The sequence below is a fragment of the Malania oleifera genome, chromosome 9 (assembly GCF_029873635.1).
Source record: "Malania oleifera isolate guangnan ecotype guangnan chromosome 9, ASM2987363v1, whole genome shotgun sequence".
Classification (NCBI taxonomy): domain Eukaryota; kingdom Viridiplantae; phylum Streptophyta; class Magnoliopsida; order Santalales; family Ximeniaceae; genus Malania; species Malania oleifera.
The window spans coordinates 91,290,873-91,300,620 of NC_080425.1; the positions used below are offsets into that span (position 1 = coordinate 91,290,873).

General features: G+C 34.7%; 1 protein-coding gene across 1 annotated transcript; it reads right to left on the reverse strand.

Moving 5' to 3' along the window:
- Window positions 1-3,614: 3,614 nt before the first annotated feature.
- Window positions 3,615-7,843, reverse strand: LOC131164224 (protein LATERAL ROOT PRIMORDIUM 1). The gene is made up of 3 exons (XM_058121253.1): window positions 6,649-7,843; window positions 5,801-6,103; window positions 3,615-3,722 (listed from the first exon to the last, which is right to left on the reverse strand). Exons 1-3 carry the CDS (start codon window positions 7,235-7,237, stop codon window positions 3,643-3,645), a joined length of 972 nt encoding a protein of 323 aa, XP_057977236.1. The 5' UTR covers window positions 7,238-7,843; the 3' UTR covers window positions 3,615-3,642.
- Between the last annotated feature and the right edge of the window lie 1,905 nt (window positions 7,844-9,748).

Consider the following 9,748-nt stretch of genomic DNA (forward strand, 5'->3'; position numbering starts at 1 on the left):
ATATATGTCAATCTCTGCCCTTACTTCTTACCTATTACTCAAACAGGAGTAGCAACAAATTAAAGATATATTTAAATTATTGCTAATTTATCAAGTAAGTAGGTGCAAAGATTATTTGTCCCAATTTAAAATTCCCTCAAAGAAAAAGCTCATCCCAAGAGTTCAAAAAACAATTATGAATCAACTAAAATATTTGACAAACATTGTACTTGCCCACATAGCTAGTTCACATATAAAAGCCTCTACTGGGTTCAACCATGCAAGTCCTTTTCATTGTTTTACTCTTTTAACTACTAGAGATGCCATTGGATTATATTATTCATTGCAACTTTCTTCACTGTATCAAGGCCCCCCATCAATTAGGGATATTAAAAGTTCTCTTAACTATTGATTTAAAACTTTTAAGTTAATTTATTAATTACAACTTTCTACATTGTTCTTGTTTAATATGATTAAAACCTTTATGACTTAAAAAACCTGTAGCCTAATCTTTAACTACCTCCATTTTAGTAGATAGATTAAAATCTTAACAAATGCCAAATTAAACTCCTACTTTCCACTCTTTCAAGTGTATAGTTTCGGATTAAAGATATGTTAAAACAATAGCTAATTAAAATCTCAATCGACAAGTTTAGATGAAGTTTGGCAACTCTGGAGTTTAGCTTTCTTATCGATACTGAAAAATAAATTGTAAAAAATAACTAATGAAAAGAAACCAACTTTGATTATTGTAAAAATTGTTTGGCTATTGTAATGGAAAAAACACTCGACCTAAGTGTTAGAAAAAAATAATTGTAAACTTGTTTGAAATGATAAAAAATAAATCTCATTTTTTAGAAGTACAAAAAGGGGCCAATAATTTTGTAATGGTGGGGGAAAATTAAGAACTCTGCTCAACAAGAATAATTTGTTGAAAAGTAAAGTATTTAAGAAGGTTTTGAAGTTTCATATTTTAACTTTTAAAAAGCTCTCTACAAAAAATAAAATAAAATAAATAAATAAACCAACTTTTAAAAAACTCAAAAAAGTCATTTTAACAATGTGATATGTCCTTTTTTTTTTTTAATATCGCAGGGTGTCCACGTGCGTTTTACGTTCCATGACTAATCCCACGCCCCGATATGTCCTATTTTCTTCTTTAGAAAGAACATTGATTTGCGCTATTCATTTCATTTTATTTCACTACCTAAGGATTTCATCTATATTGCCAGCTATTCTCTTTTTTTTTTTTTTTAATTTTAAATAATTCTTATTTCTTGAAAGCATTTTATTTATTGTTCATCCATCTGAACATTCATATGTTACGGCTCGCTTGGTTCACTGGAACAACTATTCTTGGAATAAGATAAAGTATATTTTAAAATTTGGGAATCAAAGAATAACTACCCTGGTATATTCTTAATTATTTTGTTTAATATTTAATAAAAAAAAATAGATATCCCATCTATTAAGTCCAAACCAATTTTTTTTTTTTTTTTTTAGAAAGAAGGGTTTAAGTTTTATTTTATTTTTTTAAAGCCCATTTCTAGATGCCCATTTCTGGAAGCCCATTAAGGGCTGGCCATTAACAAGAATGATGCATGGCAGGAGAGAATTATGAGGAGAGGCAAAATAGTGCAATAGCTTAAAAAAAATAGTGAGCTATAGAACTTCAACTAGAGCAGTTTTTGTTAGCAGCGGAAGAGTTCAAAGATGAGCTTGATACACATGGATGATACCAACTTAACTCAAAAGTTTAAGTCTATTGGATCTTGGACTCAACCATGTATATAAACACCCATTATCCATTCAAATTTTTCCATATGAGACAAACTCACAAGTGGAATTCTCAATAATCTCCCCATCACTTGTGAGTTCCAACTATTCCTTCTTTAACGAAAACTATCACCCTCATGTGAGTAAACCCAACTCTTCAACAGTTATTCAAGTGGGTCTTACCACCGCACCTTACGTGCCTCGAATTGCATTACATGTGCCTCCAAACCAATCCTACTTCTCATATATTGACCCTATTCGAATCCCTCTTCCAAACTTAGATGATCCTTATTGGTCTTGATCATGCACTTGGTTCTAAACTGTTAGCACATTAGGAAAATTAGTTTCACGCCTTGACTTTTTTTTTAACGATATTGTTTACCCAGAATTTCGAACTGTCAGCTCTAATACCACTTGTTAACACCAAAGGAGTCCATACATGGGTTTGATACACATGGGTAAACACCAACTTGACCTAAAAATTTAGGCCTATTGGATCTTGAGCCCAACCATGTATATAACACATATCATCCGATTAATTGTTTTAATGTGTGACAAACTCACAAGTAAAATTTTCAACAGTTTTGATCAACTAAAGCACGTTCCAGACTCATTGACCTTCAATCTAAACGGTAGTGATCTGATTTGGAACTCCAGAGACCCAAGTTTTGTGACCCGAAGAATAACTGTGTTTTTGGATGATCTCTTGCAAATTCCTTGCTATTCATTAGTAATTCTTATATATATATATATATATATATATATATATATATATATATATATACATACATATTTGGGAATCTGCTTTGCTCTAAGTTTGTGAGCATTTTGTGATGTTTGAGTTGCTATAAACTTGTCCCTAAATTATTTTAATAAGATCTCATAGCTTCCATGATTTTTACCCTTCAATTGGAGGGTTATTTCACGCTAAAATCATATGAAGGGTTTTTTCACACTAAAATCATGTCTCTATTGGGCGTGACTTTTCATGTGCTTTGACAAATTCTTAGTCAAATTTTTTCTTAGATTATTGGCAATTATTGTTGAATATTTTGCTCTTATGTGATTTATTGATAGAAAAAGATTTATTCATTGTGTTGGTTTCATTTGGTGCTTTTTTTCTTTCCTAATACCATGGTAAAATTTGAGAATAGTTATTCTTCATTTATTTCTTATCAGAGACTCATAAAACATTTTACATTTATTTTATGGTGGCAACATAATCTATTGTACAATTAATTGCAAGTAACCTATTAAAACTAATGTGCTCTTGGGAATATACATTCCACAAACTAGTTGAGTTTTCAATTTCCTTTCATGTGTGGTTGTTCACTTGCCAAGCATTTTAACCCAAAAAAAAAAACAAAGAATTGTATGCATGTTAAGTACAAATAAATGTCTTATATGTCTTATTGTCTTGAGCCATCCTTTTATTTTAGAAGAAACAAAAACATTACTACATGAGCGAAGGCAAACAAAAGATGGGAAAGAAATCCTTTTAAGAGATCAAGAAAAAAGACATGCATTAATAGGCAAAGCAGCAAAGAAGAAGACACATAGAAGGAAAAGAAATCCTTCAATCCTGTTGCACAAAACTTTCTTCTCCTCTGATTAGCCCATCTATGAAACCCTAAGGAAATATGTACTAACAAATGTGACATGAAAGAAAAACCATGTACTCACATTTGTACCAAAACACATCACACATTAAATTTAAATCCTTTGTGTGAATCATCATGAAGATTGAAATCTATGGTCAGAAACACAAAAGCATTTTAAAAATCCAATGCAGACCAGCTGTGCACCCCCCCCCCCCCCCAAATCTTCATAGTTTAAAAGGTGCTCTGAACACCTTCCTTCCCGGCTCAATTTCAGCTGAAGACTATATCACAATGCATCAATTGACATTAAAGGTGGGAAGAAAAGGAATGGTGCACAGTTGTTTGACCTCTTGCTGATCTTTTTCCCTGTATCAAAGTCAACATTATGCAAACCCTAATAGAAAAAGACAGAAGAATTACAGTAAAAACTTGGTAGCACAAAACATGGTTAATTATTAAATAAACAGCTTTGAACTGCACCCAAAGAAAGACTAATTCCGATGAAGAAATGGGAAGATGTCATCGATAATGTTGTAATTGTGTTTAACTTTCATCACTGATAAAAAATAAATAAATAAATAAAGGTCTTATAGATTGGAACCCTTTGCGCTTCGGTGCCTCAAGACCGAGACACTTCAGGTTCTCAAATTTGAGACACAAGTCAAAGAAATATGTGAAAAATTAAATGTAAAGTTCATGAAAGATGAAGAGAAAGCACAAGTGAGCAAATCATGGCCTATGGCATGAGGTTAGAAGGGCAGAAATGTTAGAAAATTTAATAGTTATCGATGGGTAAATATAATTTACTTCTATAGTCAATAGGACCAACTTCAGAGTGCACCGTATTCGATCAGCCATGAAGTAAAGCAAGTGCATCATGTGCAGGGACTGATAGTGAAAATGCGAGAACATGATAAACAACAAAGTAAATAGAAAATCCCATAATACTACAATGCTCTCTATTTTTAACAGACTGATGGTGACATTGCAACAGCAATCCAATGCTTGCTTATAAAGCTTCAATGCATTATAAGCATCACTGGGGATGACGAAGGAAAAGAGTGTTTGACCTTGAATCATATATATGAGAGGTTGAGTTTGTTGCTTCATCTAACTATTCCAAGCTTCCTTCTAATTTTTTCTTTTGGTGTGACATATTTGCAATCAATGAATCACTTTGTGTTTACTTAATGGTCATTTGTTTGGTAAAGAACCAAACAAGCTACAAAAAAATTGCGACTATGGAGACTCATCAAGTGAGTAGGGAGTACCAACACCATGAACACTAATCTTGAATTTCCAGGAGAACTAAGGTCTAAATGTTCTGTGAATTAATACAAACTAGTTTCAAGCTTAGACACTTGAAGCTTGCTTTTAAACCATTTTGAAGATAAACAAGATCCAAATATGGCGATGGATTTTTCAAATCTTTCAAATTTGATTTCCACTTTGACCAAGAGAGAAATTAGTTTAGATACTGAATCATGAGACCTTGTAATAAGGATAGAAATGAGAGTTTGGACAAAAAAAACTCCTGAACAAGAGTGGCTTAAGGACCTCAAGGCTAATCATGTATGTACCGACTTCACTATATATATAATTTTTCGGCTGGTGGGTGGTCATACAGTATAGAAATGTGATGGAGAACATCAAGACACTGTGCATGAGCAAAATTAAAGCATTTTGGAGTTGATTACTTCATATGTAAGTTATTTTGTAATTTTTATATCTGTTTTCATGATGGATTCTAGTAGTACCTTTTATTAGGTCATAAGTTAGAAGATTTTATCTACCTATTAGGGATGTCATCTTATAGGTTTATTAGGTTTCCTTGTTTTATTTTGCTTGTTTTCCAAGCATATTAGGCTTATAATATACGATCTTAAGAGACATTATGCACAGTTGAATATTATGAATTGAGTTTGAGATATCAGGGTTTATCCCGTTATCACTTGTGTGGTATCGATCTATAGGTTCTAATATATGAAATTTACAGTAAATTAACCTGATGATTTTATCTATAAGAAGCTTGTTATAAAGCTATGAGTAAAAATATAACCCATAAACTAAAAGAAAAAGGGCAAATGAACCAGCAAAGATTAGCAATCACATCATAAAATTAACTAGTTTATTTTATCCTGTGAGGTTTCTCCCTACTAAGTCATCATTTTTCTACTGCTGCTAAGGCCATTAAACAAACTCCAAACATCATGATCTCCACCAAAAAATGAGTAAGCTAGGCAAAAGATGCACAAAGATGGACTTTAAGAGATTCAAACTTACAAAATAAAAGTATTATTTTGAAAAGGAAAAATACTCATAATTAGCAGGTAAAAAGAAAACAACATTTAACTAAGTTATGCTCCCACATGCTGTCAATTTGTGAATACATCATTAGAGATCTCAGAGGTAGACTCAATTTATTGGGACATTATAGGCTGTACCTCCGAGCATTCCATTGCTGGGAGTGGCATAGGCATTGGACTGATTGAGAATTGGAGATGAAGATGCATCTCTATTCCTGTCACAACCACTACTCTCCAAATGTAGTTCTGATATACATGGATGCCTACTTTTCTCATCAACCCCTTGATCATACAGAAACCCCTTAAACACATGCCCACCAATTTTCACCATGGCTTGGTATGCGAATTCATCCTCGCCTCCTTCAATGGCCGTGACCCGAACGCACCTGAAAACTGCCTGTGCTCGAACTTGCCGCGGCAGTGTCCCCTTAAAACCTGCATCTGCAGTCCACAATTTTAACAAGTCTTTAGAACAAAGTAACACATACCCATATAAGAAAAACAAGTAAACCCACAAGCCCACAACTTATTTTGATCTATAGACTTCCATATTACAAAACAACTCAACAATAACCATTCATCTCTCCTTTAATTCCCATCAATAGAAAGCGAACGAAGAGTCCCTAAGGCTCACTATAACACTTTTCTAGTTCAAGAAACTGTGTGTGTGTGTGAGAGAGAGAGAGAGAGAGAGAGAGAGACGCTCTTCCCTCACAAATTCTACATTTTCCAAGTCTTTAAACCAAATTAACACATACACATTAAAGAAAAAGAAATAAACCTACAAGCTCACAACTCATTTGATCTATAAACTTCCATATTATGAAACAATTCAACAATAAGCAAAATCATTCTTCTCTCTTTTAATTCCCAATATGCTCAATAGAGAGCAAATGAAGAATCCCTGAGGCTCGCCATTATACATACTGTAATTCAAGAAATGAACGTGTGTGTGTGTGTGTGTGAGAGAGAGAGAGAGAACTGACCCTGCTGACTGGAGGTGGAGTCAAAGCTCCGATGGGCAGTGGCATTAACATTAGAAATTGAATTGTGAGATGTAGTAGTAGTTGTATTCTGATCAGACCCTAAGAGTCTGGGCCTTTTGGCATCACCAGAAGAAGACCCAGAAGACCCCCCGCCGCCGACATCCACCGCCGTCCCCCCCAGCGTCATCTGTCGCTCACGGCGGCGAGCCGCGGACACCCACGTGCTCTTCAAGTGAGTGGAACAATCGTACCCGCGGTTCTTGCAACACGTCCGGCATCTCCTGTATTTACAGTCCTTCTTCGCCTTATTCCCACAGTCCCTGCACGCCGTCGAGGAGCTCTCGGAATTACTAGCTCCGACAGCCGCGTTCACTCTCAAGTTGTTCGAATTGTCGCCCGCGGCGGTCGCGAGGGGAGGCGCAGTGGCGAGGAGAGGGAAGACGCCGACGCCGATGCCGAGGGCGGTGGAGGAGGGCGGAGGGACGGACTGGTGATGGTGGTGGTGGTCGGGGAAAATGGGGTCGGGCTGGTGGTGGAAAGAGCCAGCCGGAGCTACGACGACGAAATCGCGGAGACCCAGCATGCCCATGTCGGCGGAGAAGGCGTAGTTGAGTTTGGGAGCGACGGCGGAGGGCGGCGGGGGCCATGCGGAGGAGGCGGAGGGCCCGGCGAGGGAGAGATGGTGGGGATGGGCGGCGGCGGAGGGAGAGGAGGGAGGCGGAGGGGGGAGCCAGTCTGCAAATGCTCCAGAGTCTGAAGCTGGAAATCTCCTTGCAGTAGCCACAGTTAATGGTAATGCTTCTGCAATTACAGAGAGAGAGAGAGAGAGAGAGAGAGAGAGAGAGAGAGAGAGAGAGAGAGAGAGAGAGAAAGAAGAAGAAGAAGAAGAAGAAGAAGAAGAAGAAGAAGAAAGAGAAGACTATATATATATATATATATATATAAGAAATGCTAATTGGTAAATTTGATTGCAGTGAGGTCTGATTTCACACCGAGAGAGAGAGAGAGAGAGAGAGAGAGAGAGAGAGAAGAAAGAACAGACTTAACGTAGAAAAAATGGGAGCAGGCCTACTGGTACTTTCCGGTGGTGGTGGTGGTGGTGGTGGTGGTGGTGGCCATGTTAATAATTGGGAGTAACCAACGTGGAGGTCACTAGGGCTTTCAGTTTTTTTTTTTTTTTTAGTTGGGCTCTGTTTAGACCCCCTGCCTAGTGGCTTCCTGGTTAATTATATGAGCACCCTAGGGATAGGGTGAAAAATTCTCTCCCTCTCTACCTACATTTATTTGTTTTTGTCATTTCAAATATTTTGCACAAGTTTGAGTCCGCAAATGATTGCTTTCTTTTGTTCCTTAATTAATTTCATTAATACAAAAAATTTATTTATTTTTATTTAAAAAATATCCTTGTAAATCCCTTACTGTTGAATGTATTTGGTAAGTATGAAGTAGAATAGATTGAAGGTATATTTATTCCATGTATTCATTATATGATAAAATGTTATATTAATGCTTAAGTTCATTAGGCTCCGTTCAAAGCTCAGAAAATACTAAGAATATAAAATAAAAATAAAAAATAAAAAATAAAAAAAAATATATCAAATTTATTAACAATATTTTCATTTTATATATCATTAATATTTGACTTTTTCATATTTTGAATCATATTAAAATAAATTTTTATTTTAAATCATATTTAATATAAAAGGAAAATTTAATAAAAAATGAGTTTCCTCCTCATTTTTCTTTCTTTTTCTTTTGCTGATTAAAATCTTTGATTCAAACACACCCTTAAAGTATATAGAAGATTCTAAAAGAATCTAGTCGCTTATGAGTAGGTTAGGAGTTTGGTTTCATAACAATTTATTTATGCTGGCCTATTATCTAAATAAGTGATTTACACTCCTAATTTTGAGATTCGTTTCAACTCATGAGTAACTTGATTGTAGGCTTAGTTTGAACTCGTTTAACATACTTAAATTACTCATTTATGAGCCTCTTTGACAAGGTAATTAAGCTTATAAGCTATAGAGGTTTTAAAAGGATAGAGTGTTTGAGCATAAGTTCATTTATCTCAAACTACATAATTTGAATTTAGTGATAGACCCAATACCCAAGACTTTGGTCATCTTAAGGGGAAAGGGGGAAACTCTATAATAGTAATAGTAATTTAACCTTTTTGCCTGACAAGACCTTAAGAGTCTCTCATATTTTATGAATAAAGGTTTCAAAACAACCAAATCACTAAGAGCAACTCAATAACTTACCTTTGATAAGGTCCAACGGCTCTAGCACAATAAATAAATTTTTAAAAAATATATTTAAACTAGGTTCAATTTCAACTCAAGCTCAAGCTCGAATGAGGATTTAATAAATAAGTTGGATCATGACAAAATTTAGTTTGATTCATTTTACGACTTTATTTATGTGTCTAAATGCTAATACAATATCTTGTAATTGGTAGATTGCAAATCTTACATGGCAGATGACGCATTTCGTACGAGTCTTAAAATGTGTTAATGATGAATGCGCTTTTACCCATCAATTAGATCTGGTTTGTCTCTTGACAAGAATGAAGATATTTTATCGATGTGCATTTTTCTTTTTAAATGATGTTCTAATAGTGTTGTATATAAATGGGGAACCAAATATTGTATATACTAAATAATTAAATAAATATGATCGGTCAATTTAATTTCTTTCTATCCAATCAATCCTGCAAAATCCAATTTTGTGAAATAAATAAACTCAATATCAGACAACTATGTTACATGATAATTGTTGAGGAAGACCACAAATCAAGAAGCAAACATGAGGCCTCAATTATGTGATATTTCCTTTTGAGAAAAGTCAGCAAATCTCGTTATTATAAAAAGGAGCTGAAAATTAATTTATGATTCATTTTGTATTTATTCCATTGTTCCCCAATTACAAGTATAAATAGGGATTGTAAATTGTTGTAAGATATACAATTTTGGAACAAAGTTTTTTTTTTCTTTTATATATTCTTCTTCCTTTAATTTTTCACATGGTATCAGAGTTGGTTCGTCGAATCTTTGCTTCAATTGTCTGATGATCTCACCCCTAGCTCTGCCATCGACGA